This window comes from Anastrepha obliqua, chromosome 4 (assembly GCF_027943255.1).
Source record: "Anastrepha obliqua isolate idAnaObli1 chromosome 4, idAnaObli1_1.0, whole genome shotgun sequence".
Lineage (NCBI taxonomy): Eukaryota > Metazoa > Arthropoda > Insecta > Diptera > Tephritidae > Anastrepha > Anastrepha obliqua.
Window position 1 is genome coordinate 77,014,832 of NC_072895.1, and position 18,013 is coordinate 77,032,844.

Genomic DNA, 18,013 nt, shown 5'->3' on the forward strand with positions numbered 1-18,013 from the left:
ATGAGGCTTACAGTAGCCGCCATGATCACCTTCACCACCTGAATAGCTTTTCTGAATGTTTTAAAGCTGAGAGTTATTCTAAGTGGTAGCATACCATAGGCAGCTTAAACATAAAAGTCTGAGGGTTCTACGACTTCGTCTTCTATTTAAGATTTATCATTTATTAATTTAAAATTAATTTAAAAATTAAATTATTTCTGCAGTATAGCAAAGCGTCTACGGCTCTCCTGCGCCATAGGCATGCAAAACACTATGGGTATGTCACAAGCGTATCTGTGAGCATGTATTATCATGCCGCGGTTGATCGAACACACGATGTTAAAAGAGCTATGCTCCGGAGATATCGTTGCTGTAAAAATAAAGAACTTGAAAAGTGGGAACAGTGTCGAAGCTATCATAGTTTCGGCCTACCTAGCCTACGACTCTTTCCAGCCACCTCCTTCGAGTGAGCTAAGAGAAGTCGTCAAGTATGCAGAATCCAATAATCTGGGGCTAATAGTGGGCTGTGATGCAATATACGACACGTTTCAGCTGCACTTTTCTTTAAAAAGTAATAATGAAGGATGACTTCCCACAAATGCTGTTTTTTCGGGACGAACGTAAACATTTTTGTCGTCAGAAAAAAAGGATCTTTACGTTTCAAACGAATGGCAACTAATGCGATCGAGACCTTACATATACACCTTCAAATCACCCGTATATTACTAGAGCGAACTAAAAAATAATATCAGCAGCAACATCTCTTTTACGAGGGCGGAAACTTATTCCCATAGCCAATATTATTACATAATATTTATAGCAGGGTTGCCAGCTCAGTTCTTTTGTACGCGGCACCGATCTAATAGCCGTCTATCGGCTAAGTGCTTTCCGAGCTATCTGCGGCTTCCGGGCAATTGCAGGGCTACTGCCGATAGATATTTTGGCAAAATAAATTAAGTCAGTATATATGCAAAGGGTTTTCCAATAAGAGGTGTTATTTTGATATTAAAAGAAAAATGTTATTTTTTAATATAAATGCTCGGATGTTTATTTCATTATAAAGAGAAAGGTATGCCGTTAGTAGTGCAAAATAACATCAGGCAAATGACCACCACGGCCACGCTTACAGGACAATATCCTTTTCATGAAATTTTCCATTACCGAATTGCAAAGTGGCTGCTCTATGTCCTCGATAGCCTCACGAATTCCATCTTTGAGGTCTTGAATCGACCCTGGGCTGTTGGCGTAGACCTTCTCTTTCATGTGGCCTCAAAGAAAAAAGTCATAAGGTGTTAACCTCTTCGAAAGGTAACTCGGTCCGGAAACTTTTCCCGTAAAAGATCAATGGTTTCGTTGCTTGTGTGGCACGTAGCACCGTCTTGTTGAAAATAAACGTTGTCCACATCAATATCATCCAATTCCGACCATAAAAAAAAGTTAATCATCTCTCGATAGCCTTTTATATATTTAAATAACCCTGTTATTGGAAACCCCTTTATAAGGCTATCCGAACAAAACGATAGAGCAAGGCGTAAAGAAATTTCAGAAAAGGAAAGGTTTCGTTCGATGTACCACTAGTAGGACCGGTGCGGACCAATTATTGTTGATTTTATGCTAGAATCAGCTAATAACTGGAAGAGAATCTGCGTGCATGTAACACACATTCATAATGATCTAGGACGAGCGGAGTTTCAAATTGTAAATTTATGCGGTATCCAACGAGAACCAGTGTTTTTTCGACAAAATGTTAATGCAATATTGAGTGTATGCTGATCGACGATCATGCTGGAACTCGTTGTACCAACCTGTCCCCGGGGCTAAGTGAGGTTATTTAACGCTAAAGTAGAAGGAAGTTGATCACTACACTCCTGTCTCGATAACCCACGTGGATTATGGTAATAAATCATCACATGATAATATTCACGGGTTAATTCCGTGTTTTTGGCTAGATAAATTTTTCAACTCACTGAAAAACAAATAAATCTCATAAGTGAAAACGTTATACATAAATTTATGCTAAAAACACCAAACTTTTCTATAAAAATATTGAAGTCAGCACGTGGTGTTGCAAAATTTAAAAGAAGGTCGCTTATCTTCTCCACTACCCACAAGTGAACATAGACTTAGTGTATGAAAATTGTTATTAGTGAATTACAGTTGCGTTTAGCAAGCTCAATGATAACTTACCTATAAGCCATCCGTATTTGGGATCCATTTTTATACCAAATCAATTGCGCTGGTGGATTTCCACCTCTACTTCGACATATCAGTTCCACTGTTTGACCCCTTCGCAGAATTTCGCCCTGTGTATAGCCTTCGATGTAGGGAGGCCCAGGAGGATCTGAAATTAATAAATGTTTGGTTAATGCCAATTCTAAACCAATTATGCAATTCTTAATTAATTTTTTAAACTTCTTTAGGTTATTCAGGAGAGCAAACGAGGGTATTGAAATCCAACCGATGAAAGAACAGAGTTGTATGGGTAGAGTAAAGACTTGACTTGGGCGACTGAGTTATGATTAACATATTTCTACATTGAATATATGGAATTAAATTACTAAAGTTAGCTGAACAGTAACTATTGGAATATGTACTCAACCCAAGTCAGTATTCGAAACGTTTCGTTACTCCCTAATTAAGGTGAGAAGAGATATCGTAAATTTCAACCGTGACATAAAAGTAGAAAATGTAAAATTCATTCACTGAGCAAACCTCGAGAAAAGCAATTCGTCGATGACAAGTCTAATACTGTGTCGACATGATGGCAGAGTTATAGTCTCAGCTAACATTTGTTGGAAAAAGTGGTTTTCCGTTAACTTTCAAGCCTCGATTGTTATCGGTGTTAATTTTGTTTCTTATGTGACCCGTTCCTCTTCTTTCGCTATCTAAAGAGCAAAAATATAATCCCAATGCTCATGTATCATCCAATCGGAGGTTCAATACACTAAGTATGACACTAAGTCATATATCATATATAATATAAATAACATACTATAGAATATAAAATGAAAAAATGGAATAAAATAAAAATATAATTTAAGGTCTAATTGGGTTCATACTCGACATGCGAGGTCTGTTAGAAAAGTATCCGACTTTGCATGAGTAGACCTGTAACCTTCCTGCACATGTGAGAATTTTTTCCCGCCTGTCGCTAGGGTCAGTTGCTGTCAAGCTGTGTGAACTTAACATGGTATTTAGTACTCGTACCCGTACACCCAGGACTCATCACCAGTGATAATGGTGTTCATGAAGTCAGGATCACTGTTTATGGAGTCCAGCATGTCCTGTGAGACTTCAACACGAAGTTTCTTTTGCTCCGCCGTCAGTAGCTTCGGCACAAATTTTTGCCGCCACTCTCTTCATGGCCAAATCTTCGGTCACAATGGAGTGAGCCGAAAAAATGCTGACATTTACCTCTTCTGCAATTTCTCGGATAGTCACACGACGGTCCCACATCACCACAGCGTTCACTTTGGCAATGACATGCTCATGTCGGCTTGTTGATGGCCGACCAGAGCGTGGCTCGCTCTCCGCCGATGTGCGACCGTTTTTAAACCGATTGAACCACTCCTTAATCTGTGTGATGCCCATAGCATCATCACCGAAAGCCGTCCGAATCTTTCGAATGGTTTCCACCTGGCTATCGCCCAGTTTCTGGCAAAATGTTATGCAGTAACGCTGCTCCAATCGTTCCGTCATTTTGCTTGTATTCAAAAACCGACGAGAGCACTAAATACCATGGTACGTTCACACTGCTTGACAGCAACTGACCCTAGCGTAAGGTGGGAAAAAATTCACACATGTGCAGGATGGTTACAGGTCTACTTATGCAAGCGCGCATAATTCAAATTTGTCAGGTGTTAGAAATAAAAAACAAAGTTGGATACTTTTCTAACAGACCTCGTATACCATATGTGCATTAAGTGCCTTAAAATGATTAATAATTTACATGATGCATATTAGAAGAAAACTATAATTCGATTTTTTTGATATTATTGTATCCCTTATACTTCTGCGAAGTATCCACCACGTACATCTATTTGAGTTGGTCAACGTTGGCTTGGTCATGTCGTCCGATTGGATACAAACGCTCCGGCTCTGAAAGTATTCGATGCGGTACCAGCTGGTGGTAGTAGAGGAAGAGAAAGACCTCCTCTGCGTTGGAAAGATCAGGTGGAGAAGGACTTGGCTTCACTTGGTGTGTCCAATTGGCGCCGGTTAGCACAAGAAAGAAACGCGCTTTGTTAAATTCGGCCAAAATCGCGTAAGGAGTTATCGCCTATGTAAATATACACATATGCACACATTTAAGTCCGTTTTTCAGTTGCATATTAACATTTATAGTTAAATGTTAAAAATATTGGGTTGGCAACTAAGTAATTGTGGATTTCACTCATAGATGGCTTCAGGGGAGTTTTTTAGTTTGCAGACGTAGTACAAATGTAAAACTCATTTTGTTATTTGATAGTTGGTCATCATTTAGCTGTCAATCAGTAAAAAAAAAATTTTTAATCGGTTACGTAGTTTTCGTTTGGCGTTCGTTGGAAAATTAATTTTTCAGCCCCTCAAAAATCGTTTTTTTGGTGCAAAGCTGTTTTCATATCGAGAAAAAAATTTTTTGGGTAAATAAAGCGTTCAGATTCACTAAAAAACATTTTTCTAAAATAATCATTTAATTTTTTTGATTTCAGTTGAGCTGCGCATGCGCTACCGTGATCTTCGCAAGCCTCTTCTAAAAAACGGGGTTTTGGGGGAGGTGTGATATCAACAATAAATAATAACATTTTTTAAAATAAAAACACCAAAATGTATTCTTCGAGAGTTACCCTTCAGTATGATATATGCCTCATTTGAATAAAAGTTCTAAAACATATTTTATAAAAATTATGACAATCGTCCGTTTTTTCAGGCTCACAAGGTATGTATATAACCCCTTAAAACAACATAGCACAGTTGCCAAAAACTCGATACATGGGTTCTTCATGAACTGAAAGAAACACATTTAGCGCAACGCATTAACTGTATATAGGTTCACATAAACTCTCACAATACCAATATCAAATTAATCAAATTAATATTCAACGTATTTATCTTTCTATATATACGATTACTTCCACAATACAATGGAATATAAAAATATACTGGAACAATTTTCATGAGCTTTAGCTACTACTAAAATAATACAATCCTTCGATTATTCAACAATACAATCACACAAAAATGCATACAATTATTTATTTGTGTACTTATTAAAAAAAAAAAGACTCATCCCATAAATATTGTATATCAACGTGGCCTCTAATATCTCTACGAGAGTGCTGGAAGTAAACATTTTCACTAATCCAATCACATAAAAATCCTCAGAACCAACTAGCGGTTAAGAGCGCTGCCAAGAAAATTAAAAATTTCTCGACTCAGGGAGTTGAGAGCCCCACAACAAGTGCGGTGGTTGCGGCTGCGAGGTGGCCAGGGATCACCATGTTACCCTCGTAGACGCAAGATCCCATATTGGTAGGGAGATGCTGGTCAATTGAGGTGCCATTGAGGGACGGTTGCCAGAAATGATAGTCGAATACCTCATGGCAAACCAAGGACAGATTCCTACATATTTTCGACTCGGGAGATATCTGCCGTGACTGTAGCGTGGCCCGCATTTGGTTCCAAATATCCTCCACGGCCTCAATCTTCAAAACTCTGAGGTTCATATGGAAAACTGGTCTATTATCAAGTTGGAGGAACCTCAGAAAAATAGCTCCACTGCACTGCTGCTAATTTCTGAAGAGTCCCTGAAGGTACTCGAGGAAAAGAAGCATAAACTTCGTTTTGGGCTCAAGACGGCCAAACTTAAGATCTTCCCCGCGTCTGATGCTCCGGATGGCGAACTGGACGGAATAAGGGAAGTATCAAATCAGCCCGACGAACTTCGGACGTCTGCGACGGACACGATGCCCGAAGCCAAGAGCTCCACGAAATCCTCGGATCTCGGCCATAAAACAGACTTAGGTGAGCATCCTTTAACGAAGAAATGTTAAGGGTAGCTCAGATTAACCTTCGCCACGCTAGTTTAGCCACCGATAATTTTTGTGTCATTCTCAGGGAGGAATACATAGATATATGCCTGATCCAAGAACCCTGGGTTCGGCAGTCTTAGATCATGGGCCTCCAGAGTAGACACTATGACCTTTTTTATGTCCAGTCGGAAGGTAAGCCTAGGGCTTGTATCATCGTTAGGAATACTATTAATGTCTTTCTGACTACTCATTTCGGCTCACCAGACGTGACAGCAGACCGTGTAGAAGCATCTAGTGGCCACTGCTACTATTTGGTTTCTGCATACAGCACTTCCTGAGGAAGTGGGGCGTTTGGTGGCCTCACCTGCATTTAATAAAGAGATCATCCTCATCGACTGCGATGCCAATGCGCCATTTCGAGAAGCAGCTAGATAAATGATCAAGGTAAGTCTCTTTTTGATTTCATTATTAGCCGTAATCTCCTTATTTGGAACAAGGGCAACACTCCCACGATTGTATTTCCAGTATCGGAAACATCAAACGGTTGGGAGGAGGTTCTTGATATCACTATTTCGACTAATTCGACTGCCATTAGGGTTGATAATTGGAAGGTTTCTCACAGAAATTCATTTTCGGATCACAGGTCGATCTTTTTCGAAATCAATTTCGCACAGGAAACCATATGTCCCCACAGGAACCCTAAAAGAACCGACTGGTCTCTGTTCAATAGGGTTTCCAATAATAAATTGAACAGGCGAACTTTTTCCTACTCATCCACTGATCAACTGAACAAGCAGGTGAAACACTTGCAGTGATCCCATCAGACGGCCTTCAAAGTGGCTGGTACAGTATCTTTCAGCAAGAAAGACTTTCCTCCCTGGTGGAGCAAGACGCTGACCGAAAAAGAAACCAAAAACTTTGAAAAGTACCGTATTATTTTGAATGAATACAAAAAAGCCATTTAATACGCGAAACGCAACTTCTGGATCGAGTACTGTGAATCCATTGAATTCGTGAAGGATTCCTCCAGGCTAAACAAGATCCTTTCGAGAGACCACTCCTGCAGAACTCTTGTAAAAAGGGAGGATGGGGAGTGGGATGAATCTGCAAACGTTCTCTAAATCAACACCGGATACTCTAATAAAGTAGCTTTATAAAATGATATACCTCAGGGTTTGCTGACGTGCTGATTTTTTTCAAAATCAGTTGTCCAGTTGCACTAAAAATAAAATTTCCATATTATTCTAAGAAGACGTCATCAACGTCTTCAAACAAACAACTAACCCTAGAGTCTATCAGGAAACCATTTTGGAAATTATGGTTTGCTTAAACCAGGTGAACTTTATTGTAGCTTTCGGTAAAAAAGTTCGCTTATATAATAGCAAGGCGGCCGCCGTAGTCGAATGGGTTGGTGCGTGATTATTATTTGGAATTTGGAGTACGTTGGTTCGAATCTCCGTGAAACATCAAAATGGCAAATGCAGGCAATGGCGAACCTCCGAGTACATCTCTGTCATGAAAAAGCTCCTCATAAAAAATATCTGCCGTTCACAGTCGCCTTAAAACTGTCCCTCCATTTATGGAAAAATATAAAGACATACACCATAAATTGGAGGAGAGCTCGGCCAAACACCCAAAAAGGGTGTCAGCGCCAATTATATATATATGTATATTTTTATATATATTTATATACCCTATGATCAGAAAGTACCGGGAATGTTTAAATAAAACAAAACAGAGTTAAATTTCAGACAAACTAATTTTATCTCCTTCAAAATATGACCCGTCTGAAGCAACACACAAGTGCCAACGTTTAACCCAGCCCTCCATGCACCCATAATCTGTCGATTGAAATCTCCTTCCACGAAGTGGTAACGTCAACTTGGGAAACAAAAAGAAGTCCCACGGACCCATATCAGGTGAATACGGTGCTTGCACAATGGTATTTACTTGGTATTTGGTCAAATAATCCAGCACAATTTGGGCTCGGTGCGATGGCGCGTTATCATCATGCAAAATCCAAGAATTGTTTGCCACATTTCCGGCCATTTGCGATGTACAGCATCTCTCAAATGCTTCAAAACGGATAAATAATATTTTTATTGACTGTCTGGCCCGATGGAAGGTACTCATGGGTGCACCATGACACGCTTTGATAATCGAAGAAAACAGTCAACATCACCTTCACGGTACTTTTTGATCATAGGGTATGTAATAGCAATGCAATACTGCAATACTTTAAAAAACAAAAGATTGCGACACTGGGATGATTGAGGAAACTCTCAGATGTCCTTGATCCCAAAAGCTTATTCTTAACTGAACAAGGAGCAAAGGCCCGCCCTCTTTAAAAATATCAAAATGCAGCAAGTGAAATGTGAATAATTAATTTTATTATTTACTTTTAATAAGGGGTGTGTTAACTTTTATATTACATATACATGGTGCAGCAGCAACGAATATAACGCCACGTTAAGCAACAGAAAGGAAATTTATCAAAGCAGTAGCAACAATAACTCCCCATTCCTCAGGTGTGTATCTCTATATGGCTGTAACATAAAAATCAAAGCAAAATGCCATCAGACGCCATTTTCAGAAAATACACATTCATGTTATAGAATTACTTATGCTCCACCCTGTATAGTTATTATTCTGATGCCAAACTCGAAATGTATAATAACCACATGTCAGCGAAGTGAATTAAATTGGGGGCGTTTTTGGTGCCGCAATTTTGTAAAACACGTGACAAAACTGTGGTGTACGTATGTACGTAAGAAGTACTAAGGTATATATATTTTGTTGCTCTACGACTGTGTCATGCTTCTCGGCAAGGCTGGTATTTTTGTCTTTCTAGTAACGTTACTAATAGTCGTTATTGAATTTAGAATACTTGTTTTTAAATGATATTTATATATTTTATTGAATAGGTAAGGAAATGTGAAATAATTCGAAAAGAAGGGTTTATAAATGAAATGAAAAGTAAGTAGAAAAAATATAAATCATTATATTATTATATGTATACCATATATAATTGGCGCGTACACCCTTTCTGGGTGTTTGGCCGAGCTCCCCCTCCTATTTGTGGTGTGCGTTTTGATGTTGTTCCACAAATGGAGGGACCTACAGTGTTAAGCCGACTCCGAACGGCAGATATTTTTTATGAGGAGCTTTTTCATGGCAGAAATACACTCGGAGAATTGCCATTGCCTGCCGAGGGCCGAGCGCTATTAGAAAAAACTTTTTCTTAATTTAGATGTTACACCGAGATTCGAACATACGTTCTCTCTGAACTCCGAAAGGTAGTCACGCACCAACCCCGGCGGTCGGTTGTCAAATTAATCGATTGCTGCTACTTTTGGTAAAAAACGTGTCTGTGGTGATAAGTCTTCGTGAGACGAGTACCCCTCAAAATTCCATGCGTTCCTATCATTGAGACTACTCTATACATTGACGTTCTCTGCACCACAAATTGCAGAGTATTGGAAACAAATCAGTTGAAACTAAAATCAAATTAAAGGGTGTTTTTTTTAGAGGTTAGGTTTTCAAGTTGGCACTACTTTTTTCCTAGATGGTCTTTTTGACAGCTGTCACTTGATTTATGCTCAGTTTGGTTTGCCATTTCATAATGAATAGACTTACACCTGAACAACGTTTGCAAATCGTGCAAATTTATTACGAAAATACGTCGAAACGCGCGACGCATCACAAGAAAATTTTGTTCAGCGATGAAGCTCACTTTTGGTTGAATGGGTATGTCAATAAGCAAAATTGTCGCATTTGGAGTGAACATAATCCACAAGCCATTGCTGAGACGCCGTTACATCCTCAAAAAGTCACTGTTTGGTGTGCTCTATGGGCAGAGGGAATCATTGGTCCATATTTCTTTAAAAATGAAGCCGGCCATAATGTTACAGTCAATGGAGAGCGCTATAGAGCCATGTTTAATGACTTTTTCGTGCCTGAATTGGACGATGTTGATGTGGACGACCTTTGGTTCCAACAAGACGGCGCTACATGCCATACAGCCAACGCAACAATCGATTTATTGAAGGAAACTTTTGGTGAGCGCATTATCTCGCGCCGTGGACCTGTGGCGTGGCCTCCAAGATCGTGCGATATAACACCGCTGGACTATTTCTTGTGGGGCTATGTGAAGTCGCTTGTCTACGCAGATAAGCCCGAGACGATTGACGTCTTGGAAGAGAATATTCGGCGCGTTATTGTTGACATACGGCCCCAATTGCTGCAAAAAGTGGTCGAAAATTGGGCCTCTCGGCTGGAATTTATTCGAGCCAGCCGCGGCGGCCACTTGCCCGAAATCATTTTTAAAACATAATGGCAAACCCTTATCTTTATAATAAAGCTAAATTCTTGGTCATAACATTAAATTATATACGTTTTATTTCATCTTAAAAACCTAACCTCTAAAAAAAACACCCTTTATTATATTAAGAAAAAATATAAGAGAGCTTATTAAAGATGAAATATTTTCAAATTATGTCTGGTATCGTTCGGTATATCTACTTATACTTTTAGGTCTTATTTACTTACAAAGAACGGAAAGTTGAACAGTCGAGCGCATCGGCATGTCTGGTGGCAATGCTTTGTGCTTTGCTTGGCAGGTGTATTCCGTGTAGTCATCATCAGCATTCGGTTTTATGTTCAGGGTTGACTTAGTAGTATATCGCTTTGAAGAAGTTTCTTCAACTTTATCAACGCGTTGTCCTGAAAACAGTAAGAAACCTAAGTTTTATAATTGGCAAATAAAAGTATTAGTTACAAGTAAGGAACGCAGTAGATATACATTTTAAAATCTATCATAACATTTTCGCGTTCATATGAGCTTCTTCTCCTTCTTGATTTACACGATAATTACTTAAGTAGTTTTACCCGAATTTAACAAGTCGTTCTTGCCTCGTATTAACGGGCATCAGCTGATCTTTCCATCGCAAAGGAGGACTTCCTCTTCCTCTCCAGGGGTGCTATAGTTAAGCGTTTGCAACCATTCGAACGATACCTATGACCTAACCAGCGGAACAGCTGTATCTTTATTAACTGATCAATGTCTCTGTAAACCTCATATAGCTTATTGTTCCAACAAGTGTGATATTTTCTAACCAGGTCTGAAGCCACACTGATAAAGGCCAGTCATTATGAACTTCATATATGATTTGTTGTTGTTGTTGTTGTAGCAGCTAAACATTCCCCGTTCATATACGAGGAATGCTGCTGAAGTGACAGTCCGTGGCCGGATATAAATCCGAATCGGTTCCGTTCCGAATTTTTGTGCTGGAATCCGCTGATGTAGGCTACCATGTCTCGGTCCCTGGCGAAGCTGTCCAGCCGCAGACCATTAAGGGATGTTTGTCTTGCAGGTTGAATTTTTCGATTATAGGACCAAAAATCTGTTCCTTACCCACACGGGCCTTTGCGGGTGTAGACGCAAATTAGCAAGATATTTAAAGGTCACGCTTTGATTACGATTATGGGAAAGTGCTTATCCACTGGATTGAACGAAAGTACTTTGTTGCGAACTAAACTACTTTTTTATTTGAAAGACAGAAACATTTTGTGACGGCATAATTTCCGGAAAACAACGGCAGCCTTACCTCAGGCGAAGTTCAAAGTCTGGTTAGCCACTGCTAGAGAGAAAGACTGAAACTCTTTATAGGACGCGCAGCGAACTGTAACAATGAGGAATATGGAATATGGAATACTCTAATCAGAGGACTGTCCCTTTTATAATATACTCGTCAATAAAACTAAACAAAAGGATTTATATGTGACTCACAGCACTCTGTTAATAGAAAATCTGGTTTCCCATTGGGAGATTTCCTCCGCACTCTCTCAGTTTGGGAAAAATATAGAAATGTACCAGATATAAATTCACCAGTTTAGAAAAGTTAACTGTATTGCATTGGAAACCAGAGCGAGATGGCCACGAGAAATAAAAAGGGTGGGAAGATTCTCGGACACGGAAGCTGTGAGATGTAGATGAAATCATTCGAATTTAATTCCTATCACCTTTTACCATACTCATACCCACTTTCGCACCGCTAAAGATAAATAACGCCTTCCAGAAAAAGATAATTTTGGTTCGTAGACGTTGATAAACATTTTACTACAGCTTTTGTGAGTACATTCGTATTAGTATTTTATCAAAAGACTAAAATTCCAGAACCAACTGGCAATAAAACATGGATTCGCCTTGACACCAAATGGCAAGACAGGACAAGACGATATAGAAATCGCCAGAAGATACATGTTGTCAAATCCAGAAATTACGATAGTTACTAATCACATGTAGAAGTAACATATATGTGCACGAGCAGAGGTATTCGGTCCTGAGTTAAGAGTGAGAACATATAAACGTAAAATAAGCGATTAAGTAAATACAGCAAATTGTGTTGCCATTAGTTTATGACTTTTATTTAATAATCTAGTTATCGAATTCAGTTAAATTAGTGAAACATGCTTTATTTGGATAAAAACGTAACAATTTCGTAACAGTATTATAATTACCTTGTTTGAATTCCACGTTTCCTCGATACCAAATTATTTGTGCAGCTGGCTTTGCATTCTCTACAATGCAATTTAACGACAAATCCTGATTTTCCCTCACTTCTACCTTTGAATTGTGAGCATAACCTTGTATTTCAATGGACGAAGGTGAAGCTAAAAATAGAGAAAGAACAAATCAAATTATTAATAAAACCTAAAAATATTTACCCCGTAAGTGTTTAAAATATCTCTATGGTTATATTTCTTAATCTCTATGGTTATATTTGGCCTGAGGGCCATTTCAGTCGACACTCATTTGTTAGAGTGATTTCCCCGTTGGATTGTAAGCCTGTACCTTATTGTTATCCATATCAGTGTCGGATGCACGTGCCCGAACAGTTTTAGTTTTGAAACAGAAAAACTAAAATGCGACATTTGTTTACAGTCAATATGTTGTGTATATGCCTAAACCTTTGGAGTTAGGCTTTAAGATAAACAGTTTATTTAATCTTATTACTATAAAGGTCAAACTATCAGGAAACATTTAATTGTAACAATATAAGCAAGGCGCTAGTAGTTCTCTCTTATTCACTGAAGTCCAAAAAACCTTCTGTGAAATATATTTCCACGTTTTCATTACTTTTAATGCTTCTCTCCTACATATGTGTGGTGTGAATGTTGATGACTTTCCACAAATGGAGGGGCCTACAGTTTTATATCGTCTTCGAATGACAGATAGTTCATGATTTAGATTTATGAGGAGCCTTTTCATTGTCTGCTCAGGCGCGTTCTATCACTGGGAGTGTCATGCCCGTGGTTTAACATTCGGGCACTACCGAATGGTACGCACCAATTCATTCGGCTACGGCGACTGAAACGCATGTACTAAGTGGCACACATGTATGTATCTACATCTTCTAAGGGTGTTTGGGTCGAATGTGTTCTTCAATACGTGGGTGTGGACCTAGACGACGGATGTTTTTTTTTTTTTTGAGAAGATTCAAATAGGTATCGAACGCAAAACATATTGCCGGTATATTAACATAGCAAATTCGAGGTAACCTTTCCGGATTTCTAAAGTTTACGTAACAAAATTATTTAATATTGACGTGATAACGTCTTATAATTCGATTTAACAGGCTGCACGCACGAAAAAATGTGTCGTTACCTTGCTCATATGTAGTTACCTTGATCATTAGTGTTACCTTGCTCATATTAGTGTTACCTTGCTCATTAGTGTTACCTTGCTCATATTAGTGTTACCTTGCTCATTAGTGTTACCTTGCTCATATTAGTGTTACCTTGCTCATTGCCGTTACCTTGCTCATTGCATTGAATGAACTGCAAGCGAAAGGGCGGAACGAACGACAAAGCAAACAAAGCAAACGAACGGCAACGTTCGATATCTTGCTCTCTCCTACTTAAGTGAGCGTATATATGTATGTATGTATATGCGCAAATGTACATATATAAATTCACGTATTTGTATTTGCATATGCCTTCTTATTGATTATTATTAATTTGATTCACTTGAAGAATTTAAAATAAAACCAAGTTTGTTAATAATACCTGTTGTTTTAATGTTATAATTATTAATTTTTTTATTATATATGAAGGAAAAAATGTATGGTAATATTTACCATATACCTTATAAGATATGTTGTCTATACTAATATTATAAAGAGGAAAACTTTGTTTGTTTGTAATGAATAGGCCCAAAACTACTGGACCGATTTTAAAAATTCTTTCACCATTCGAAAGCTACATCATCCACGAGTAACATGGATTATATTTTATTTTGGAAATAGGGCTCGAGATATAGGTCAAAACGTGGACCCGGGTAACCTTCGGATGTGTATGTACAATATGGGTATCAAATGGAAGCTGTTGGTGAATGCTTTAGTCCAGAGTATTTTTCATGCTGCTCCGTGACTAGGGTCTCGAGATAGAGACCAAAACGTGGACCCTAGAATGTGTTTGTACAATATGGATATCAAATTGAAGCTGTTGGTGAATGCTTTAGTACAGAGTATTTTTCATGCCGCTCCGTGACTGGGGTCTCGAAATATAGGTCAAAACGTGGACCCTAGAATGTGTTTGTACAATATGGATATCAAATTGAAGCTGTTGGTGAATGCTTTAGTACAGAGTATTTTTCATGCCGCTCCGTGACTGGGGTCTCGAGATATAGGTCAAAACGTGGACCCGGGTAACCTTTGGTTGCGTATGTACAATATGGGTATCAAATGAAAGCTGTTGATAAGTGCTTTAATACGGGGTAATTTTCATACCTATTGATGATTAGGGTCTGGAAATATATGCCAAAACGTGGACCCGCCGTGTCTTTGCACCGAATTAAACCAAACTTCCACACATTGTTAAGGAGGTATTGAAGATGGTTTCCGTATAGTTTGGGTACCTATTGGTAGATATGGTCAAAACGTGGACCCGGGTAACCTTCGGATGTGTATGTACAATATGGGTATCAAATGGAAGCTGTTGGTGAATGCTTTAGTTCAGAGTATTTCCATCCGTTCCGTGACTAGGGTCTCGAGATAGAGACCAAAACGTGGACCCTAGAATGTGTTTGTACAATATGGATATCAAATGAAAGCTGTTGATAAGTGTTTTAATACGGGGTAATTTTCATACCTATTGATGACTAGGGTCTCGAAATATATGCGAAAACGTGGACCCGCCGTGTCTTTGAACCGAATTAAACCAAACTTACACACATTGTTAAGTAGGTATTGAAGATGATTTCCGTATAGTTTGAATACCTATTGGTAGATAGGGTCTCGAGATATAGGTCAAAACGTGGACCCGGGTAACCTTCGGACGTGTATGTACAATATGGGTATCAAATGAAAGCTGTTGGTGAATGCTTTATGTTATGTTATGTTATGTTATGTTATGTTATGTTATGTTATGTTATGTTATGTTATGTTATGTTATGTTATGTTATGTTATGTTATGTTATGTTATGTTATGTTATGTTATGTTATGTTATGTTATGTTATGTTATGTTATGTTATGTTATGTTATGTTATGTTATGTTATGTTATGTTATGTTATGTTATGTTATGTTAATGTTAACTCATTCTCTATATCCATACAAAATATCTATCAAACAAATAAAATTAAAATTTTCTTTTGAAAAATGCACCCATTCAATCAGTATTTTCTTATGACGTTATCACGTTAAACTATCGTCAGTAAACCGACTTTACAGACAACCTCTTTTTTATATTAAATTTCGGCAATAGAATGATAAATAAAAATTGTATTGTTTTCTTTTAAAATATTAGCTCATTCAAAAAACAAAATACCATATAAGTAGAATCAATGTAGCTCTAGTCAACCAAGATTCTTAGCTAGTCTTTGCAAAATGTTAAGGGAATTAATGAGAATTGTAAAATAGCAGTAAAAAGTTGCTGTTAACGTAGTAAAATTATTAACATTCTGGATACCTAATTTAAAAACCGATAATAAAGAGAAAAAATCTCTAAAAATAGGCTGTCAATTATAAAAACGTCTTTTATGACAAAGCACAATATGCTTGGAATACGTTTACTAAACAAATTGTTCAAATAGTTCCTTTGCTGGTCGTGATTTACCTGTTTCATAGCACCATTCTCGAACCGAGAACTTTTCTTTCTGAAAATTGATACGTGTTACGGGATAAATATAATTCGAAAGAACTGATTTCAATGATTATAGCCGTTTGGCTGTAATTTTCGAGATATCTGTAACACCAGATTCCAGAATAAAAATGCAACACCTAGAGTGGTTGTTATAGCCAAGATTCGCGCACACCTCTGTGCAGTAATATACGTAGAAGAACTGGAATCACAACAGACAGCCACCTGATTTTCCACAGGACTTTAACTCCGGCTTACAGATGCGCTGCAGAACAATCCGGTAGGAGCGCATCGCCGTTGAAGAAGATATTAGATTTTTCGCGAGTCCGAAAAATCCACTGAGAAAATGTGTCGCAGAAAAAATATATATACTACGATCAAGTGCAACTCGAGCCGTGTCGGATCGGCGGCCTACAGAAGGTTACTAGACTGGGAAAATCTCCTGTAGGAACAAAGCGGCGATCTGGTAACTGACATCCAAAGCATGTTATGGATGGATGACTTCTCACACCTGCCAAATTGTGACAACAGTGGATGTCACAGAGAAGGTGAATACTTCGATTTTAAAGCCATTTTCAACACCATTAAAACGACTTTCTTATATTTCTTATGTATCTAAGATATCTTGGAATCCTCGGTGATAGCACACGATTTTCTATACAAGTGGGCCATTTCTGGTGTATGGCGATGATATAAACATCAACAACTTTAACAACTCGCCGTTAGATCTGCTTTTCTAAGTTGGGTAAAACCAGAGCGAATAGGTGTGGTGGTGAACGAGACCAAGACGGAGCACCTCCTGGAAACACACGAAGAGTTTTCGCGCATTAGGACACACGCCACGCTCAAAAGAAAGTAATATGCCGTTTCCACCAAAAGCAAACACCGTGTTTGCAGGAGTTGTGTTTGGGAGAACTGTCAACTGTTTCCACCGAAAGTTTGGGAGAAACTGTGTTTGAACTGTCTTTTGTTGACATTGTGAAATGAGAATTATAAAAATTGATAAAATTATAAAATGTGCATAAAATTCAATTTGTTATGTTGATTTTATCATTTTATTTTAAAATAATTGATAGTGAGTTGGTCACATATTATTTAAAAAAAAGGTTAAGGGAAAATAAAATAATTTTAAGCGTTGCTGCCAATTTAATGCGTTCGCAAAGTGTATGGTCTTTGGTATGGTAAACAGATTTATGATACATTATTTGTGTATAATGTACATGTATATTTTAGGATGTATTTAGATGTAAATACAAATAAAATTACATATATAAATAAAAGAAATACCTGTTATACTATCCGCAACGAGTTGATTCAGTATTCCTGAGGAAAGATTGTAGATTTATTTGGCTTATTTGACTTATTTTATATTTTGCGCGCACCACTTAACGATTACCACAAGAAAAATATTAAAAAAAATAATTGGGGGCGACCGCTATTAGAAAAATGTTTTTATTAATTTTGCTTTCACCGAGATTCGAACCAACGACCTCTCTGTGAATTCCGAATGGTGATCTAGCACCAACCCACTCGGCTACGGCGGCCGTCAATCAAAGACAAATTGCAATCATTGTTGCCATGTTTCGATAAGAATGCAATAATAAATGAGGAAAATGAGCAACATTGCCACCACTTAATAATTAAATTAGACGCAAACCCAACAAAACACGCTTTGAAAAGTGGGTTTAGGTATGGAGTTGTGTTTTAATTTTGTATGGGATTTGACAGGTGTTTTGTTTCGTGTTTGCGCTAAGAACACGATAGCGGCAGAGAACACGATAGCGGCTGCGGTGGAAACTTAGTATAAGTTTTTCATTCTTTTATCAGGCGACAGCCAACTAACTTTTGAATACTTCGATGCTACTGTCTGGTACGGCTCACTGC

General features: G+C 38.1%; 1 protein-coding gene across 3 annotated transcripts in view; it reads right to left on the reverse strand.

The window, feature by feature from the left end:
- LOC129243842 (nephrin) overlaps positions 1–18,013 on the reverse strand; it is a 131,834-nt gene that overhangs the window by 70,369 nt on the left and 43,452 nt on the right. For all 3 annotated transcript variants that reach the window (XM_054881192.1, XM_054881191.1, XM_054881190.1), the window contains exons 3-5: positions 12,510–12,662; positions 10,539–10,712; positions 2,167–2,320 (exon numbers count right to left, since the gene is read on the reverse strand). In XM_054881192.1, coding sequence (XP_054737167.1) covers positions 2,167–2,320; positions 10,539–10,712; positions 12,510–12,662 — 481 coding nt within the window. The remainder of the gene's footprint in view (positions 1–2,166; positions 2,321–10,538; positions 10,713–12,509; positions 12,663–18,013) is intronic.